The 21,909-nt window shown below is 39.9% G+C and overlaps 2 protein-coding genes across 2 annotated transcripts in view; one reads left to right on the top strand and one right to left on the bottom strand.

Moving 5' to 3' along the window:
• LOC135710795 (ATP-binding cassette sub-family G member 8) overlaps nucleotides 1-21,909 on the top strand; it is a 206,071-nt gene that overhangs the window by 144,438 nt on the left and 39,724 nt on the right. The window lies entirely within an intron of this gene.
• Nucleotides 21,023-21,750, bottom strand: LOC135710773 (uncharacterized). The gene is made up of 2 exons (XM_065233434.1): nucleotides 21,487-21,750; nucleotides 21,023-21,418 (listed from the first exon to the last, which is right to left on the bottom strand). Exons 1-2 carry the CDS (start codon nucleotides 21,748-21,750, stop codon nucleotides 21,023-21,025), a joined length of 660 nt encoding a protein of 219 aa, XP_065089506.1.

Here is a 21,909-nt window from a genome sequence, read left to right as displayed (position 1 = left end):
GACATCATTTCAAGAAGACTGGCATCTTTGTCAGAATACAAGAAACGGATACAGTAGCGCTGCGTTTGAGCAAAGGCGGAAGCAATGTATAGAAAAATAAGCTAATGCGGAGACTTCTCTTCTGAGTTTGTAATATTTGCTATCAATTTCATTCGGAGCCATTTATCGAAGACAACATATCAAGAAAACTGGCAACTTTGCCAGAATCCAAGCGACAGATACAATGGTGGAAGCAACGCATAGAAAAATGAGCAAATACGCAAACCCTTCTTCTGAGGATGAAATCGATTTGATAGCAAATTCGTTCGAAGTATTTACCGTTGAGCGTTCGTATGAGAAAATGGAAGAGTTGCCAGTCTTCTTGATTAGTTGTCTTCGCATTTATGCTCGTCTCTTAGCAGACGTCCACATTAAGATTTACGTGTTTACGTGTTCGGTAAATTTTACCGAAATCAGAACAGCTGAACGTTCGGTAAAACTTTGACCTTCATTCTATAGGCTATGAAATTTGAAAATAATTTCAAAACTTGTTCAACCTTGTTTAAATGATCAAATCTTGTCGTTTTAGTGGAGATTTAGTTTCAAAGTAGCTGAAAAGCAATTGAATTGAATTGCATAAATTTTACCGAACAGTTCAGCTGTTCAGATTTCGGTAAAATTTACCAAAGTCGGCGATAATTTCTACACACTAAGATTATTTCACCGAAATCTGTGAAATTTTACCGAAATCTTAACAGCTGAACAAGTTCGGTAAACAGTTCGGTAAACAGTTCGGTGATTTTTCACAGATTTCCTGTAATTTTTCACCGAATATCTGTGACAAATGACAGGAAATCTGTGAAAAATCACCGAACTGTTTACCGAACATTCAGCTGTTGAGATTTCCGTGATATAATCTAAGATTGTAAGTGTGTAACGCAAGCAAAGATTTTATACCAAATTGAAAACAAGTTCTAAAACCCGGTTATCAAGGTTTGATAACTGAATATGTTACAATTGTGGTCGAATAAACAACCAGCATAACAAAATTGCTCGATGGATATCACAGAAATAACTGATTTTGTTATCATTGAAAACATTTTGATAACAAATCCTGCCAATTTATTCAACCAATTTCAAATTATGTTATGGTTTTGATATTAGCGGTGTAAAGCATAATTTTTGATAACTAAATTAGTAATGCGATAACAACTGAAAACAAAATGATATCCGGAATAACAAGACTTGTTATTTAGATGATATTAGGATGTTATTTTAATTTTCTCGAGAAGAGTAAACGGAAGGGTTGCCAGTATACTTGATATGATGTCTTCGATAATATCCAATCAAAAGAATGGGAGTCTGATTTTTGACAGTTGGCGAGATCCTTAGAAGTCATCGGAGTCCTCTCTTGTCTATAAATGTAGTAAAATGAAGTCTGTGAGATTCAGTACTATAATTTGGCCAGCTGATCCTGTGAATATTGAGAAGCAATTATTCACCATAAATCTAAAAAGCTACCAACTTACACTAATTTGCTCTTAACAAAAAACCAAGGGGTGGGACACCTCGGCTGAATATATCAAACTAGATTTTCTATATTTTAATTTTCTCGACATAAGACAAAAGCATTTGTTGAACAAAAATTGTTCATGTAGGTATTAGTTTTTGAAAATAATCAAATATTTTCGTTTCGTTTAAGAAAAAAAAATATGTATCTAAGTTGCCTTGCTCCTTGTAAAAAAACAGTAGCTAGACTTTCGATTGTGACAGAAATCTAGCGTTACTTTTCAATGAGACCAATCAGGAAAGCTCCGAAGGAACTTCAGAAAAGTTTCGAAGGAACTTCTGGAATGTTCCGAAGGAAATTCAGGAATGTTCCGAAGAAACTTCAGAAAAGTTCCGAAGGAACTTCAGGTAAGTTCCGAAAGAACCTCAGGAAAGTTCCGAAGGAACTTCAGGTAAGTTCCGAAGGAACCTCAGGAAAGTTCCGAGTGAACTTCAGGAAAGTTCCAAGGGAACTTCAGGAAAGTTTCGATGGAACTTCAGGAATGTTCCGAGGGTACTTCAGGAAAGATCCGATGGAACTTTAGAAAAGTTCCGAGGGAACTTCAGGAAAATTCCGAGGGAACTTCAGGAAAGTTCCGAGGGAACTTCAGGAAAGTTCCGAGGGAACTTCAGGAAAGTTCCGAGGGAACTTCAGGAAAGTTCCGAGGGAACTTCAGGAAAGTTCCGAGGGAACTTCAGGAAAGTTCCGAGGGAACTTCAGGAAAGTTCCGAGGGAACTTCAGGAAAGTTCCGAGGGAACTTCAGGAAAGTTCCGAGGGAACTTTAGGAAAGTTCCGAGGGAACTTCAAGAAAGTTCCGAGGGAACTTCAAGAAAGTTCCGAGGGAACTTCAGGAAAGTTCCGATGGAACTTCAGGAAAGTTCCGAGGGAACTTCCGGAAAGTTCCGAGGGAACTTCAGGAAAGTTTCGAGGGAGCTTCAGGAAAGTTTCGAGAGAACTTCAGGAAAGTTCCGAGGGAACTTCAGGAAAGTTCCGAGGGAACTTCAGGAAAGTTCTGGAGGAACTTCAGGAAAGTTCCAAAGGAACTTCAGAAAAATTCCGAGGGAATTTCAGGAAAGTTCCGAGGGAACTTCAGGAAAGTTCCTTTGGAACTTCAGGAAAGTTGCTTTGGAACTTCAGGAAAGTTCCTTTGGAACTTCAGGAAAGTTCCTTTGGAACTTCAGGACAGTTCCGAAGGAACTACAGGAAGGTTCCAACGGGAGCTACAGGAAAGTTCCGTGGAAACTTCAGCAAAATATTGTAGGCGAACCAGCCCAAGGCTGTAAGCCTCCCTAATAAAGATAAATAATAATTCAGCAAAATTCCGCGGGAACTTCAGGAAAGTTCCGAGGGAACTTCAGCAAAGTTCCAAGGGAACTTTAGGAACGTTCCGAGGGAACTTCAGGAAAGTTACGAGGGAACTTTAGGAAAGTTCCGAGGAAACTTTAGGAAAGTTCTGAGAGAGTTTCAGGAAAATTCTGAGGAAAGTTCCGAAAGAAGTTCAGGAAAGTTCTCGAAGGAACTACAGGAAAGTTCCCGAAGGAATTTCAGAAAGTTCCCAAAGGATCTTCAAGAAATTTCACGACGGAACTTCAGGAAAGTTCTCAAAGGATCTTCAGCAAAGTTCCAAGGGAGCTTCAGGAAAATTCTGAAGGAACGTCAGTACAATTCTGAGGGAACTTCAGGAAGGTTCCTAGGGAACTTCAAGAAAGTTCTCAAAGGAACTTTAGGAAAGTTCCAAAGGAAGTTCAGGAAAGTTTTTAAACGATCTTCAGAAAAGCTTCCGAAGGAATTCCAGAAAAGTTCTCGAAGGGTTTTCAAGAAATTTCACGACGGAATTTCAGGAAAGTTCTCGAAGGAACTTCAGCAAAGGAACCTAAGGAATGTTTCCGAACGAATTTCAGGAAAGTTCCCGATGGAACTTTAGGAAAGTTCCCGATGGATCTACAGGAAAGTTCCCGATGGAACTTCAGAAAAGATACCGAAGGAACTTCAGGAAAGTTCCCGAACTAACTTCAGGCAGTTACCAAAGGAACGTCAGGAAAGTTCCCGACGGAACTTCAAGAAAGTTCCCGAAGGAACTTCAGGAAAGTTCTCAAAGGAACTTCAGGAAACTTCTCGAAGGAACTTTAGGAATGTTCCCGAAGGAACTTCAGGAAATTCTTGAAGGAACATCGGGAAATTTCCGAGGACACTTCGGGAATGTTCAAAGGGAAGTTCCGATGGACAGTGCTGTAAATTTTCATATCATTCGATTGAAGATGAACCACTACAACCATTCAATCAATTCTGTGTAAACGAATTCTCACATGACCATAATTTGAAGAGCCCCTTTTTCATTCGAAGCTCATTGTCACTGTCAATTGAGTCACTCAGTATCATTTGATATACGACAGTGGAGTATGGAAGAAATCCAGGAAAATGGTCCCGAACAGACAAGTCGACCCGATGTCGGATCAATGTAAGGCTAATTTAAGGTCGATGTCGACCCAATGTCGTGTTAATGTCGGGTCAATTTTGGGTTTATGTCGGGTCAATGTCGGGTCAACATCGGGTTGGGGTTTGATAGAAGTCAGGTTGGTGTCAGGTTGGCTTAGCTTTTTCGCCGGAATGTCGACCAGAGCTCCGTTTGTGTGTAGGTTACACTCAATCGAATGATATATAGCGTTTCTCAAATGAGAATAATCCATGCCTTCGTCAAATGACTAAGCAACTGATATCATCCATTCGGAGGAGGTCCCCTTTGATAGCGAATAGCTACTTTTCTCATGTTCATCAAAAATGTTCAAATGATTTTGAGAATTTACAGCACTGCCGATGGATCTTCAGGAAAGTTCCGATGGATCTTCAGAAAATTTTTCATTCAGTTTTTAAGATGGCTACCAAACAAGAGAACGAAATTCTGCACGCACATTCGTTAAATTCAAATCATTCTTTGTGAAGGCGAATTTTAAACAGTTTTCTGGTCACGAATTTCATACTGTAACAGGAACAGAACTAATTCAGGACGACTAACGCCAAAAAACTGAGATGAAATTTTCAAGAAAACTATTTAGTCGGGCAGGTGGTTTGCAGAATATTTGTTTGAACAAATGCGTGTTGCTTTTTATTAGTAATAAATGATTTTTATGATTTTTTGACTTAGTAAGCAAAAACGGTCACCACTTGGTCAACGAGCCCTTTACACAACAAAATAAAATCAACAACTGACGCGACGATCGTTCAAATCCCGGCGACATCAAGCTGTTCAAATGAAATTACTGCTCCGAAAGCAGTCAATCATGTTTTGAAACCCGGATCGAGGAGACGTCCAACTTTACTCAAAATTTCCCCTTTTTCCGTACCACTCCGACTGGAGATCAAGCGAGTTGTTGACTGGACTTCGGTTCGTCGGGTTGCCACTGCCTTTCGTTCGATCGTATTGTCATCCAAAGGTCTTCAATAGGATGGACTCACTAGGGTGGTTCAAAGTGTCCAATTTTGATCCACCCAGCTCAATCAATTCTAAATCATGCTGCCAAAATTTGAGCGCATTTGATAGCGATCTTATACACTGCACTGGCCCTTTGAACTTTAAATAGGAATTAGTAATTGAAATATGGTCTTAAATAAAGTTGCAACTGACAATCTTATAAGACAGATCAAGCTCACTCGATAAATAATTATGGCAAAAGGCTAGGACGAGGTGAACGAAAGAAAGTTCACTTTTCCTATAGTTAAGTTTATATGGGAGACATTTAAATTATTTAGAGTAAGTGAGCCAGTTATGGCATTATTGCTCCAGTTTTTGGCCCTAAGTCTAACTCAAATTTGAAATAAATTTGTTTGGTTCCATCGCGTAGACGTATGACAAAATGTGTGTTGAGCATGGTGGAGCAAAGTCGATAATTTGAACCACCCTATTGACTCACCCGGCTACAACAAACAATCTGGTAGAAATTTCACTTCCAGTGAAGTTTCAGCAGACAAAGGTTATCCTTGTACTGCATCACTGTAATGACATACGTATATTAACTAGCTGTTGTTGACTTGTTGGTTCCAGTTTTTTCACTCAACAAAATGTCAAGTCAAATGGAAGCATCAGGCTTGGGGCGGGGCACTACGATGCAGAGGTGTATGAAACTTCAATTATGATCCATGCAAACGTTTATAAATACGAGCTTTTCCTTTCTCTGCCGTGTAACGGAAATAAGCAATTGGAAGTCCCATTTGCTTGTTAGCTTTTCTCTTTCCCCTGCTTAGTAGCATCGAGTACTTCTACTTTGCCCGCAAGTGCTTCCAATCGAACTAAATTCCATCACGAACACGTCTTCCAAAATAGCCATCGGCAGACAACAACAACAACAACAACTGTGAAACTGGATCATCCTACCTGAGGTGTCTTAATCCCCATTACTTGATGCATGCATTAGTGGATATTAACCAAATATTCACACACCATACACTACACACTGTGAGATATTTAAATCGCTGGCGTGAACCAGTGGAGTTCATTCCGACTGCTGCGTTGGTTTCGTGGCAATTGTTTTGAGAAATCCGTTTTGCTTTGGCGGTTGTATATATTAATGGCAGAAAATGAAAAATCAAGGTCAGAGAGGCGCATAGTTGCTGGTTGTTTAGTTTTCCGAAGAACGCGGGAGACGCCTTCCGGTATTTTGTCTGTGTGTAATTAAAAGAGCAAGTGCGGAAAACAAACACCAGCAGTGTGGAAGAAGGTGGTTATTTGAACGGCTAGAGTCGCAACGCGTGGTGACTGACTGCACCTTGTGTCATCCGGTTGGTTGATGAGCTGGCTACCGGCGGTTTATGGCGGTGAATCATTTCGTTTGTCGTTGGGTGAGGTGCCCGCATTAGAAGTAATGTAGGCTTTGGAGGAGGGGCAGGTGATTTATAATTCTTTAGAAGAGTTTGTTTGAGAATCCGGGTTGAGGCCGCTTTGTTCTTAGGAAGACGTGGGTTAGAATTATGATAATTCGCAATCGTATTGAAAATGAGAAGTAGAATTTCAAATATTGCAATGTTTGCAGAAATAATTGGCTTGCAATTATTCGAATGTATCTTCATCTTATTGGCGATGACGACCTGACGATGGAAACGACTCAAAAGTGAGATGAATTCGCCTCAATTTAACCAAGTGCGTTATTGAATTTTGCGTGATTTTCCAGGGAAAACATCTCGAATATGAGGATAGGCTCCATCCAAAGCAACTTGCCTGAAGTTCCAAAGGAACTTTCCTGAAGTTCCAAAGGAACTTTCCTGAAGTTCCAAAGGAACTTTCCTGAAGTTCCAAAGGAACTTTCCTGAAGTTCCAAAGGAACTTTCCTGAAGTTCCAAAGGAACTTTCCTGAAGTTCCAAAGGAACTTTCCTGAAGTTCCAAAGGAACTTTCCTGAAGTTCCAAAGGAACTTTCCTGAAGTTCCAAAGGAACTTTCCTGAAGTTCCAAATGAACTTTCCTGAAGTTCCAAAGGAACTTTCCTGAAGTTCCAAAGGAACTTTCCTGAAGTTCCAAAGGAACTTTCCTGAAGTTCCAAAGGAACTTTCCTGAAGTTCCAAAGGAACTTTCCTGAAGTTCCAAAGGAACTTTCCTGAAGTTCCAAAGGAACTTTCGGTTTTTTTTTTTGGTCCATTTATAAATTTTTTGTACGATTTTAGGCGTTTTCAGCCTATTTTTGAATTTTAAAGGCAGCTTGAAAACCCAAACCCATTCAGACTTCTTTGGACTAATTTTTGTTTTTTTGTTTTTCAAACAGTTTGGACACCATCATACAATTTAAAGCATTTTTGGCGTTTTTTCAGGTCAGTTGTGGCGTTCCAGATCATTTTTAAATTTTTGGTGTGTTTTTGGCCAGTATTACAATTTTCATCATTTTTGTAGCCTCTTGTGCCATTATGAAATTGTTGACGTTTTTGGGACCAGGCGTTTTCAAGTCATTTCGGAATTTGACTATGAAAGTCTAAGCCTTTTAGACATATTTGGCATTGTGGGGGGGGGCATTATGGCATTTTTAGAGCTTTTTTCTCGTATTTAGGCCATTTTTACATAGACATTTTTTTACAATTTTGGTGTATTCAGGCCATTTTGAAATTTTAAAAATAGTCTGTTAAGTCCATTTAGACATTTTCGGACCATTTTTGCTCGATTTTTCGCGTTTTCAAGCCATTTTTAAATTTTAAAGCCAGCTTGAAAAGTTTAGACCAATTTTACAAGTTGGGACTATTTTTGGCGTGTTTTGGGCCTTTTTGATTATTTTCAAACACTGTTGACACCATCACACAATTTAAACCATTTTTGGCATCATATTCTCGTATTTTATACATTTGTGAAATTTTTGGCGTTTACAAGCCATTTCGGAATTTGGTTTGGACAGTCTAAACCGTTTTGCGATTTTTGTCGATTTTGAACTGTTTTTCTCGGTTTTAGGCCATTTTGACATGGACAATTTTTGGCATTTTTTATAGTTTTTTCAGGCCTGTTTGAAATTAAAAACCTAGCCTGGTAAGTCCATTTTGATATTTATGGCCCAATTTTTCTCTGTTTGTTAGTTCATTCATACATTTTTGCACAATTTTAGGCGTTTCCTGGCTATTTTTGAGTTTTAAAGCCAGTTTGAAAAGTCAAGCCTATTTTGATATTTTTGCAATATTTGTGCCGTGTTTTGAGCCATTTTGAATTGTTTCAAACAGTATTTTGACATTATCACATAATTAAACTATTTTTGGCGTTTGTTAGGTTATTTTTGGCGTTTCAGACCATTTTGTAATTTTAAATCCTTTTTGACATTTTTAGTGTGTTTTGGGCCGTTGTCCGATGTTGGACCATTTTTGGCTCCATTTTTTTCAAACCATTTCGGAATTTTAAAGCTAGTCTGGTAAGTCTATTTCGACATGTTTGGACCATTGTGACACATTTGTTCACGTTTCCAGGCTATTTTAGAATTTTGAAGCCAGCTTGAAAGGTCTAGGCCAATTTGACATTTTTTGGGCCATTTTTGGCTTGCTTTAGGCCATTTTAAAATTTTAAACACTTTTCACACCATCACAAAGTTTAAACCATTCTTGGCGTTTTTTTCAGGACAGTTTAGACGTTTCAGACCATTTCGAAATTTTACATCCGTTTTGACATTTTTGAACCCTTTTTTTTTTGGCGGCTTCAGCACCAAGTTCATGAGAGTTGTCGTTTTCAAGATTTTCAACAATTTCAGATAGAGCTGGAATTAATCATTTTATTCGACCATTTTCCACAGAGATGGCGCTGTTCCGCTGGTAGGAAGTGATAAAAATCCCCATATAGAAATTGAGAAAAGTGCTTTGTCGTTCAGTTTTTTCCCGGAAATTAATGCTAAACAAGCTACAATTAAATAAAATTGATTTTTCCCCATACAATTTTACCTGCTTTACTACCAGTCCCCAGAGAGCCAAAAAAAATTCAAATTTGAGAGAGAAATTCTCTCTCACGAGCTCAATATTTCAACATGCCATGTATTTTGTTGACACTCGATTTGTGATTTCCCTTTCACAGATTACAAAATAGAGTACCTGTCACTACAAAACATGTCTGGTACCTCTATATATGCATTTGCTTTAACATTTGAAGTCCCTCCTTTTTTACATATTCTGCCCAAAAGATACTTTATGCCCAGCCCCATACATAAAATTCGTCGGGAAATTCTGTGAGAGGTGAGCTATTTTGTGTGCAGAATGTGTAAAAAAGGAGGGACTTCGAATATTAATCTAAATGCATATATAGAGGTACTGCAGTGTCCTCTGTGAACAATTATAGGAAAACAGATTGTGTCTTGTTTCCGATAGATGTCACCGCAAAAAACAGCTGTGACATCTGATGGAAGATGAATGCAGAAGCTTGACAAAATGATCAATTAGGGCGTAGCAGCTTTTGTAAACAATGACTTCTCTCGAAGATTTCTCGAAAGACATGAACCTCCCTCGCAAATCAACATTACCATCGAATAGGGGAAGACTTCCCCTACCCGATGGATGTGTTGGTTTGTGTAGGCGTGCCTTGAGTTGCTAGAAATCAACGAGAGAAGTCATTGTTTACAAAAACTGTTACGCCCTAATTCCAGCTCTTTCTAGAATTGTCTGACGGTTATCGGTGTTTTCAAAACTATTTTACGGCAGGCTTACGGGTCCATTTTTGTTTTGTTTTGACGTTTTAAAGGTTATTTCGGCGTTCTCATGGTTATTCTGAGGGTTGTCAGAACGTTTCAAACAGCTATTTCAGCGTATTAATTCCATTTTTGCGAATTTAGACCTTTTTTGCGCTTGGGGTTGCAAATCGGCCCTGAGTCAATAATACCATTTTGTTGTTTTGATACTACTCATGCGTTTCGATGATTCTTTCAGTAATTTCGGAACATTTTTGCACATTTTAGTCATTGGTGCAGCTACGAGGGGGCTAGGGGAGCAAGGAGGGCTAGAGCCCCCTCTCGTATTAATCTGGGCCCTATAAAATTTTCACTCAGATACTTATTTTCCTTACATATCAAATATGTTACTAATTGCCTGATTGAAAAGTATAAATTTAGCCCCCCCTCCCCATGGATTTTTATTTAGGATACCAATAATTTGAGTGCAATTTTGTAGTTGGTCATTTTTTGTTCTTCCTATTTTGACATTTTTATGCTTATGCCATTCTTTTTTACGGTTCAGACAATCATGTAGTTTGAGTGCTTTTTTTGTGTTTTAAAACAATTTGATCGGTTGTGAGTTTATGAAATTTCTAAAACTGGGTCGCAAACATCAAAAGTTTAAGAACCGCTGCCTTAATGTACTTGCTCTTACACACACTTTTTCCCAGATTTTTTGTTTAGATAAATGTCATACATTCTAAACATTCATAGTCCAAATTTAATTAGGAAATTATGAATTTAAAGTAAGCTACGGCAATATTTACTGAATTTTTCTTCAGCTCATCTTTTTTTAAATGATTTCATCACAATTTTATTTAAAGTAAAAATCATATAAACGTTGAATAAATGATGCATCGTTGCCCACCTTTATTGGGCACCTTTTCGCTGAAGACATCTTTAATTTTATCAGCTTGATGGCAGAAAGTCAAAGTGTTTATTTGGACTAACCATTTGCCATCTTTTATTTGTAGGTAGGTAGGTATATCCTAAGAGGAAGAGTAGACTACTGGCTTCTTTTTTTCCGTGACGTGTTCTTCTTCTCTCGCGGAAACGACCGTGCAAAACCTATTTTATTATGGGCGACTGTCAAAATACAAGAAAATAGATTCCCTGTTGTAAAATGTCTCGCGTTTCTATACGTTCACCCGACCAATCAATCAGACGCTGGTTTGCGTTTGACAGAAAATTGGATCGAAAAAGGCCCCTCTTCCTCATAGGGTATATCGTAATCCACAATCAAGTTTTCCATGCAATTTGAAAACTCGATTCCTTTTACTCAAACGAACCAACCGTCGACGTCGGTATGATTTGACTTTCTTTTCACCGCGGCTCAACCTGCTCTTTCGCGACTTCCAAAAGTTCGTTCCTCTTCTTCTCATCATCATTGCCATATTACCATCATCATCATCATCACCACAACAGAAAATCAACATCCACCATCAGGTGTGTAGCGCGCTTGGGGAGAAAGTGACCGTTTTCGGGGTTCCTCGGCGGAAACTTTCTTCTCAAAAATTTATGCAACTCAGGTGCCCCACCACCAGCACCACCACCACACAGCGATGAGATTGCGCGATTGGGCTGGGCCCACCTCTCTGTCTGATCAAGCGCGTAAAACCTGCTTGGCGACACGGCTCGATGATTGGAATTTGTTACAATGGTGATATGCTAAATCACTAACTGCTGGGCTGAAGTTCCATCCTGATTTCTCTCCAGGTGGTATGCCGTTTGAAATGCATCTCACACGTCCGGTTGGGGGTTTACCCGGAAGGGTTTTGGAATTCGTAAACGTTTGGATTCGAAGTGGATTATGTAAAATCGGTATTTGGGATGCGGATGGGCGTGTAGTCTTTGCTCGGAATGCAGCAACTAGCGTACGTATGAATCGAGTCCAACCCGGACATTTCGAATCGTCTGCTGGACTATCAGAATCACAACAAAACACGCACGTGGAATTTGCGCCGTCATCGTAGAATGCCATGGAATTGAGTTGCGATCATTCTGGCAATTTGTCACGAAAAAAAATCTAATATGATGGAATAGTATTCGATTGTCATAAATGCAATAGATGTGATCGATATTTTTAGTTTAAAATAGCTAAAACGTGAAAACTACTTATCAAGTGTTGAAATATTCAACCGGTGATTCCTCCGCTGCACGAAAACGCAAACGGGACGGACTTGCGATGAGCGGCAGTGTTGTTGTTGTCGCATCTTAAGATCTATTACTGTACATTAGAATGTGTAACATGAGAGATGTTATTATCCATCTACATTCTTCAATCACCGCAGGGGCACACCTGAACGTTTCCAGTTAAATTTTATGAATAGTTAGGTAACCTTCTTACTGAGCAGCACACACTGACCCACATTGCAGCCATACGTGACAAACGAGACATGTTCTGTTTAGCTTGGCCCAGCCTGCTGTCACATTCTAACCTATAAGCCTCAAATTATGCTCCAAAATGGCGCGACAGCCGAACCCCAAACGCACATTTTTTCCAACGTCTCTCAGCCACCTGGTATGTTTATAGTGTCACATGTACGCGAAGCGATTGTTGCTGCATTTTCCCTCGTTTGTCGTCGTCGTCGTCGTTGGCTAGCGCATTTTTTTTAGAACCAGATTGCAGTGTTCAGAAAAACAACTCGTTCACCTATTTCTTGGCAACTTGAAATCACGTTTACTTATGCTACTTTATTTTTTTCTTCTCATTGCGTTTCGCATTGTTTGGGAGGCCCACATCCATGTGTGCCAGCTTTTTGCCCAACGTTTTTGACCGAATTATTTTCACCTTAACCCGAAAGCGCAGGAACGCGAGAAATTGGACGAGCTCCCTGAAAAAAAGTGGTTTCACGCAGCGGCTAATTTACTGCCACTCAGCGATGCCGGATCCATTTAATTTTCCGTAGATCGTTGTAAATGATCTACGGAGTTATACGAATGTTGGTCATTTTGTACGGAAATTTACGGATTTTTAACTCCCAACACCTGCGGAATTGACCTAGGAGAAATCTGGCATCACGGCTGCCATTACGGCAGAAGCAGCTGTCAATATCGAAGTGTTACTACTCCGAGGCGAGGTGATAAATTGGCAATCATGCCTGAAGTATGAGTGATCATAATTCATATGCGCCTTTCTCCGACGTTTCAATCAATGAATATCACACGTCGGTATGGTCAGTACAGACGCGCCGCAAAGACGTGACTATTCACAAAAAAATGTGTCACTCACCGTGGCCGTCAGTCATGGAAAGAGAAAGCCATTGATGGAGGGAAATGTGACAAATTCCTTCGAGTCATTGCCATTGCGAATAAGTTGTCTCGCATAAATAGTAAACCCAGATTATGGGTTAACGTGTTAGCCAAAATATTGGTAAATATGATAAATAGGGTAGATGGATGTAATGTTGGCCTATATGCCCCTAGTTTGGGCACATACATAAACTCAGCAATCGACTAAATTTTCAATAGCGACCAAAAATATCAATTTGTACCATGTCCGATTTACATGAAACTTTGCACAATTGTTTGTTATGGGCAATTATTCACACTTTTGCTAGAATTCGGCCATTTTGAAAATTGTGATTTCGACATAGGACTACGTCTGTGATTTCTAAATGGGGGTACACTTTGAGAAAACCGAAAATGGAACTTGTAACAAAATTATGAAAGATTTTGAACGTTAATAACTCAGCTACTCCTGCACCAATTTCAATAATATCATCATCAATCGATCAGAAATATTTCTACGCATCTGTTTAATTTAAGATTTTGTCATTTCTCAAAATGTCAGTATTGAAAATTGCACGAATGTGCAACTGTTGTTATGATAGTTAAAAATATATCCGATTGCCTTCGAAAAGCGATCTCCCTAACACAGATTTCAAAGTCGAATTCCATCCGGTCTCACCAAACGGTGTTTATTCAATCACCGCGTGGTTGAATGGTGGTGTTCTCCAGTACACACCGAAAGGCTGCCTGCAAGCAACGAGCTGCAGTCCACATGAGCATCCATAGAACACCGCTATTGATCGGAATCAGTAGCTCTTCGTGAGTCGATGTGGGCCATCTATGTCAAGTGCATCATACTAAAGAGAATAAATAGAGAGAACCCCGCTCAAATTCCCATTCCTACACAAAACACAAGCTCCTGCTGCAGTTAACAAATAAGATTTACTATATAACGTCACCATTGCGTACAACCCCATTGGGCTGTCCCTTGTAGTTTTTTTTTTCAAAATGGCGTCTTAGACATTTTTCAATACATCGTAGCACGTAAATGTCACTTCTGATCAAAATGAAGTCTGAGACAAATTTCTGTACAAACATAATGCCTTTTTTGGAAAAAATGTAAACGGTAATGTTTAGTAAAAGTTCCAAAGAAGTGTTCAAAATATCATATATCTCAAAGTGTCCTTGTCATTGGAGACAAGCAAATCGATATAGAAAGGTAACATGACGAAGGCATCCCGAAAAATATGAAAATTTGATTTGAATTGTTGGATAGTTGAAGATTTTCAGAAGCCAAGAATGCAAAGATCTGTGATCACCTGATGGAATATTTTCGGAGCCTCCTTGCATCATGAAAGGATATCCAAGAGATATGATTTAAGCTTGAGCTTGAGCTTGAGCTTGATTGACCGCCCACGGTTGCTACTTTGTTACTGCCAGATCAGCTGTAATTACACAGAGAACCAATAGACGATGCTTGGGACTAGCAATCATCCTCAATGTGTAAAAACTGGTGATCTTAAATTAGGCAATACCAGCGCCGGCCACGCCCGAACACAGGTCAAGAAAGGAATGGGAAGGATTGTGTTGACATGACACTCGCTTTGATGGAAGCCGAGAACACCTCTGCACTTCCACGAGGAATCACTGGGATGTTGGATAAGAGGGTTGGGTTTGCAGCAGGGTTCGTTTTGGTAAACGATAAGCTGAATTGATGTCCTAACGATCATATAACGCGAAGGAGCTTGGGACTAAACCCACGGTCTTCTGCTCAGTAAGCAAAAACGTTTGCCACTGACAGACGAGCACCTTTTTAATCACCGAGTTGCTGTTATTACCATGTAGTCATATTAACAAATAAAACGATTGACGAATCTTGAATGTGGATGGGCCTGAGATTAGACTCATGATGTTCTGCTCAGTAAGCAAAAACGGTTGCTCTAAGGCCACCGAGCCCCTCATATCACATAATACCGTTGCTCAAATTTTTGTATCCATTCAAACCCGGAACCAACGACAACAACGAGTTTCGCAAAATACACGATACACAAGCGATTTTACCATAAATCTCTTTGATATGTAAGGACCTGGGACCGCGTTTTTCTGCTCAGTAAGTAGGCCACTGTAACCGACGATCTTTCAAATCCGAAAACGTACTTAGGCCTTCATTAAGTTCCACTTTCACGCGACGTTCAATGACAGGGTCCTATCCAGGATTACATCTGAAAAATCCAAATCTGGCCAACGCCCACCTAAACCTGTTCTAATCCACCTGAAATGGCTAACGAATGGAGGACTTTGACTACCTAGCCATGCAATAGTCTCATTCCGTGCCTTATGGCAACTTGATGATTCTATTGCGCTCATCTTTTGGCACCACCCAGGGGAGACTTGGTCCTGTACCCAATGCTTAACTTATCTCCATTCCACTCATCTACTCGCAATTTCTTGTGATATAGTGGGCGGAATATTATTATATGAGACAATTCAATGCAGACGTCTTTCCAAATTTGGCAGATCGACAGGTAATCGGTGAGTTACCACGATAGTTGCTATTCACCAACTCGACAACGTCCCATCGTCAACGCCTGCCATGAGAATTTCCCATTGCAGACGTCAACAAAATGACGTCATCGAGCTATCGATCAACTACCCTGGTTATCGCCTGGTACCTTATAGCACGATGCTAGGAGGCGAACCGGAAGAATCGATGAGCTACCTCTCCTCCGATATCCAGAGGTGTGATTTAAATTGATTAACCGTTTGAGATCTTCAGTACAATAGAACCTGATCAACCTGAAGCCTTGATAAATATCCAGACAACTTTATGGAGATCTTTAAACACATGAAGGGATTTGTAATAGCAGGGCTGGTAGCGAGTTACTTTTTAGTGACTGGGTCATTTTTTTGAAGTCAGTCACTAAAAAGTCTCTTTTTTTAAGGCCAAGTCACTAAAGTCACTTTTTCTTGTAATAAATCACTATTTTCTTTGCGTTGTGACGTTTAATCGTCTTTCACTATATACAGAATGACTACTCATTTTTCTGGATAAAATTACCAGAGTTTTCCAAGTAAAGTCCCAGATCTAAAAATATTCAATGTCTTGAAGTTTCATATTCCATGTACAAGTTCAAGATATTGAAAGTATTCAAAGTGGCTGAATTAAGTAAAAAAAAGATTTATTTCAAGTGCGTAATTAACTTTATGATAGATTAGAGATCTTCAATGCAGGGAAATTTGAAGGTGTTTACGGGAATTCTATTTATTTTCGAGCAGAACCGAGATCTTCAATAGAACTAAGAGCTTTATGGAAGCTTCGAGAACATCAGGACAGGTCAGAGAATCAAAGGGCAGTTCAAATAATTGCAAGGAAATATTTGAAACCACAAAGAAGTTTCGAGAAACTCAGTGAATTTCCGAAAACTTCAGCAAAGCTCCGAGAGAAATCTTGGAAATTTTATGAACATCCGGAAAACGTGAGAGTATTTTAAGTGTGTTATATCATGGAGATTTCAAGAACTTAAAAAAAAATCGAAAATTTAGCTAAGTTGATAAGAGAACATCAACGAAGTTCCATTAATAAAAAAATCAAGAACTTTTAGCAAGCAACGATATGTTCAAGAAATTCCAGAGAACTCAATTTAGATATTTTCATATAGTTTAATGATATTCAGCGAAGTTCCGAGTACTTCGAGGACGATCAGATTGCCTCAGAATAATTCCATTAACTTAAGCAAATTTGCAGCGACTTGCAAGGAATTATAGGGTATTCCAAGAATTCTATGATTGATCCTAAAACGTCAGAAGCGTCATGGAGTTATGAATATATATCAGAAAATTTGCTAAATTATTAAACAAATTTAGAGAACTTAAGGTAAGCATAGATAAGTTCAGGGAAAAACGAGGGTTAATAATGGTAATAATACTTGAGGAACATTTTCTAAACTTCAATGAAAATTAATTAATTTCAGTAAAGTATTCTAGAGAACTTTTAAGAAATTCAGTAATCGGTGCCTAACCAGGAAAGTTTAGACTATTGAAGAAGTTTTAAATTAGTGCCGATAATTTAAGGGAAGTTTTATGAACTTCAGAAAAATCTTGAGAACTTCAGTGAAAATCATAGGACTATATTAATTATTTCGTTCTAATTCCATGAAAATTGAGGGAGCATAAAAGTTCCCTAAATTAAGAAAAACTTCGGAAACTTCACAAAAGGACAGTGGTCTTCAGAAACCAAAACAATTATTTCCTACTGAAGATTAATCCTTTGTGAATCTTTAAAGTTCAAAGTGTGAATGAGAATAACGATAAAAATTAAATGGTTGTATTTTAAAATTCATTGTTTTCTTAAAAACAAACTTAGTAAGTTTTTTTTTTATTCTTTGAGATTTCCAGTTATTTTAAGAAAACATAAAATTTTCTGAGGATTTCCGATTTCCCAGATTTTTGAAGTTAGTAGACACCGTGACTAAAAACTTGGGTTTGGTTGTAAACTTTCTATTGAATATTTCGTTTTAAAGGTTCATATCGTACAAAAGTGTTTATGAGATAATAATTGAATAAGTCTGAAACATCAAACATTTATTTGATAGGTCACTTTTTAGGCACTATTTTTACTATTTGGTCACTTATTTATTCAACATGGTCACTAAAATCACTATTTCCGACAGCAGTGATCGCTACCAGTCCTGTAATAGTTTCATATGAGAGACGATCTGAGAGATGCAATGTGGGTTATAGAGTACTTGGATATCTTTAGAATGATACCTGATCAATCAGAAATCTTTAAAAACATCCTGAGGTTTTGAAAGTGATCTCTTATGACTGAGCTATTTTAAATAATTTCTGAGCAATCTGGAATCTTTGGTACGAAAATGACCCCGTTGGCTTCGTACCACTCCATGACAAAATTTGAATAGTGGCACGAAGCTAGATCCGTAGGGCTCTCGTGTTGCTTCAACAGAGGAAGCAGACGCTTCTGTAGACACTCCTTGAGCTAGATCTCTCCGTTTACAGTCCCGGTAGTCACGAACGGCGCACTCTGTTTGCCACATGAGCAGATCGCTTGCCAAATCATGTATTTCTAACTTTGAAAGTTTTTGCTTCCTTACTTCCTGCGGAGCATCAAACTTGTGCTGGGTGGTGAAGAACAGTAGCCCCGGAAGCTGCCGGAAGTCCGCCTTGACGTAAGTCTCATAATCCATGATGAGACAATGAGGCTTCGTCGGCATCTGGGTGTCCAGTTGTGACTCTCTCACCGTATTTTGCCTTTCGTCACAATTTGGAGCCTGCTGCATTTTTTACGTATGCAGTCCCTCCCGGTCGTTGGCTCTCTGAACGGAAGACTTTGACAGATTAAACTTTTTGGCCACATCCCTGACCGCACCATTGGGATTCCGCTTAAACGCTTTCACGACACGCTTGTGATCCTGATCACTGATAGATCTTCCATTCTGACCGGATTTCTCCTTCCATTTGATGCTCAGAGTTTCGTAGTAACATTTAATGACACGAATCACCGTTAACTGCACGACTCCGAGGTATTTTCCAATGTACCGATGATTTTCCAGGTGCTTGCGCAAAATCAATTCGCAACGTTGCTTTTCGGTTGTTCCAACCTTCGAAAAAATTGACAGCGATAAAAATACAGTGTAAACAATACACTCTAAACTGCTTCTACCCAAATTTTCAAGGGAAAATACCCAATGGGTAATTTTCTACAGCGTTTTTTCCGTGATACTATTTGGCTTCTGTTATAGTTTTTTTAAGTTATAGCGAAAGTAAATAGTAAAAGTTAATTAGTGAAAGTGAAAGTGATACAATGGTATTAGAATTAAAAGGAAAAACAACGTCATAAGGCGCACAACAATTCGTGAGCAGCCAAGAATGATGAGAGAATAACCGGGAGATGTGTTTTGAATTGTTGGGCTGTTGAAGATGTTAATAATGATACCTGATCACGCTGAAGTCTTTAACAAATATCTTGTAGATGTTTTGGACATCTATGATTACCTGGAGGTCTTATGAATAATTGCTGAGCAACCTGGTATCTTGAGAAAATATCTGGGAGGTATGATTTGAATTGATGTGCAGTTTAAGATCTTCAGAATGATACCTGATGAAGCTGAAGTTTTGAACAAATATTTTGAGCAGTTTGGTAGTGGAGAAAATAACTGAGAGACGACCTGAACTCTAAAACAAATATCTTGAGGATTTTTTGCAGATCTATGATCACCTGGAGGTCTATTGAATTATTTCTGAGCAACCTGGTGTCTTGAAAAATACCTGGGAGATGCAATTTGAGTTGTTGTGCAGTTGAAGATCTTCAAAATGATGCCTAATCATCAAACAAATATCATGAGCAATTTATAGAGATCTACGATCACCTGGCATTGGAATAAAGGGTGTCCACGATGAAATTGCCACACTATGAAATTGCTCTAACTTTTTAACCGTTGGGTAGAATTTAATGAAAATTTGGGTGGATTTAGTTCATAGTGCATTATTTACATCCTGCAAGTTTTAAAGTCCTGTGATCAAAACTCGCGGAAATGGAGTCGAAAGAACAGCTCGTGCGTGATAAAATCTTGCGCATTCATCACGAGAACAAGGATCTCTCGCATCGTTCCATCGCTAAAACGTTGGGAATCGCGAATTCCACGGTGTCGCGAGTGATTAAGCGGTTCGAGGAACGGTTGACCACCGATCGGAAGCCCAGAAGTGAAGGAAAAAGTATTCCGTACAACACCAAAAATCACAACCGCGTAGTTGGGGCCTTCAACCGAAATCCGAACGCCTCCGTTAGGGATGTGGCTAAGAAGCTGCACCTAAGCCGAAGTTTTGTCCAGAAGGCCAAAACTAAGGCTGGGCTTCGAACGTTCAAGGTATAAAAGGCCCCTAATCGCGACGAGAAGCAGAACAAGTCCGCCAAAACCCGTGCCAGGAAGTTGTACCTCAACATGCTGACGAAAGTTGAATGCTGCATCATGGACGACGAAACATATGTGAAGGCCGACTTCAAACAGATCCCCGGCAACCTGTTTTTCACGGCCAAGGATAAGTTCAGCGTTCCGGAGCATGTCCGCACTCAGAAGATGTCCAAATTTGCGAAGAAATTCCTGGTTTGGCAAGCCATCTGCACGTGCGGGAAGCGGAGTGCATCTTTCGTGACCCAGGACACGATGAACGGACAGGTGTACATAAAAGAGTGCCTCCAGAAGCGGCTGCTTCCTCTCCTGAAGGCCCACAACGTCCCAACAATCTTCTGGCCGGATTTGGCCTCATGCCACTACTCCAAGGACGTGCTGAAGTGGTATGCGGACAATAAGGTCAATTTCGTGCCGAAAATGTTCAACCCTCCCAACACTCCGGAGCTCCGCCCCATCGAGAAGTACTGGGCGATTATGAAGCAGCACCTTCTTAAACGACCTAAGGTAGTGAAGACAGTCGAGGAACTGAAGAAAGTATGGGTTTACATGCAAAAAACGGTTGATTCACAGGTTGTGCAGAATCTTATGGCCGGGGTTAAGGCCAAGGTGTGGGCATTTGCGTATGGACTGTAAATAAAATACGAGTAAAATGGTAAAATGAAGTTTAATAGTTATTTCTCAATCCCTGAAAATTTTATGGCAATCGGATGAAAACTCGAATTTTGCGAATCAATTTTGTGTGTGGCAATTTCATCGTGGACACCCTTTAATTTGTGAGCAATCAAGTATTTGAGAGAATATCTAAGAGGTGTGATTTGAATTGTTCGGCAGTTGAAGACCTTCAGTATGATTCTTGACTTTATGGAGATCTTAAAACACATGAAGGACTTTGGAATAATTTCTAAGCTGCCATGTTTCATATGAGCGCAAATCTGAAAAATGCGGTATTGGTTATGGAATACTTGGATACCTTTAGAATGATAACTTTTTTTTTTTTTTTTTTTTTTCCTTTATTAGAGAGATTTTTAGCCTAAGGCTAGTTCATCTCTTTTAAAAATTACAAAAAAGAATTGAGACCTCAAAAGGAGGATCCCAATCTTGGCAAGTGGGCATTTAGCTTAATTATATAAAATATTGTAAAACACTACCAAAAGGGCCGACGAATTCAAAAGCACAAACAGAAAACACTCAAATGTTGTAAAAAAGATTCGCCTCCTTCAGGAAGGCGATGAGGGCGTCTGCTGCCGGGGACTCGTCGCCAAGCAGACTTCGTATGCTGGTTCCCTCCAGACCGAAGGCAACCCGAAGGTCCTCGAGCTCCACACAGTTGATGAGGATGTGTTCTACGGAGGCTGGCACTCCGCAGGTTTCGCAGGTTCTCCGGAACGGTGTTCCTCCGAAATTATGGGAGGCCCTGCTATGCCCGGTGCGCAGCCTGGACACCACTTGCTGCTCCTTGAGGCTCGGTCGATCCTTCCAGGGATCGGTGGTCGCCTTGATTTTTCGTAGTTGGTGAGTTCGATTGTTCCTCCACTCGTTGTCCCACGCTCTCCGAACCGTCCGCTTGATCCATTTTTTGATGTCCTGGAACGGAACATTGTCAGAGAACCTGGGCCGATGGGGCCTGAGCCGGCGAGGTGGTCGGCGATCACGTTCCCCTGGATGCCACAGTGCCCGGGTACCCACATGTATACGGTGTTGGGCGGCGCATGCGTTACCGTCCCTTGTATCCACGGATGCTTTGGTGCTTCATCGGTTAGGGCCATTATTGCGCTTTGTGAGTCGGTAACGATGAGGATCGGCCGATTGGCCGGAAGGGTGGTTGCGTGAAAGACGGCCGCTGCCTCAGCGGAAAACACCGAGCACTGGGCCGGAAGTGAATTGCTGACGACCAAACTATCTCCTGAAACCCCCATTCCCACTCCGCTGCTGGAGAGCGAGCCATCAGTGTACCTGATAGAATGATAACTGATTAATCTGAAATCTTGGAAAAACATGAAGTTTTCAATGTGATCTCTTGCCGCTTGGTGTTATTTTAAATAGTTTATGATTCCAGGCTGATCTTTGAGAATATC

Source organism: Ochlerotatus camptorhynchus, unplaced genomic scaffold, assembly GCF_037179485.1.
Source record: "Ochlerotatus camptorhynchus isolate MF236.1 unplaced genomic scaffold, CSIRO-AGI_Acam_v1.1 ptg000402l, whole genome shotgun sequence".
Lineage (NCBI taxonomy): Eukaryota > Metazoa > Arthropoda > Insecta > Diptera > Culicidae > Ochlerotatus > Ochlerotatus camptorhynchus.
This window is presented reverse-complemented; position numbering and strand designations above follow the sequence as displayed.

Excerpts from the sequence above, each read along its gene's own strand:
- LOC135710773 (XM_065233434.1), bottom strand. The coding sequence starts at position 21,750 with ATGGGGGTTTCAGGAGATAGTTTGGTCGTCAGCAATTCACTTCCGGCC. Across the intron at positions 21,419-21,486 it reads ACTGTGGCATCCAGGGGAAC|GACATCAAAAAATGGATCAA; the intron begins GTGATCGCCGAC and ends GTTCCGTTCCAG.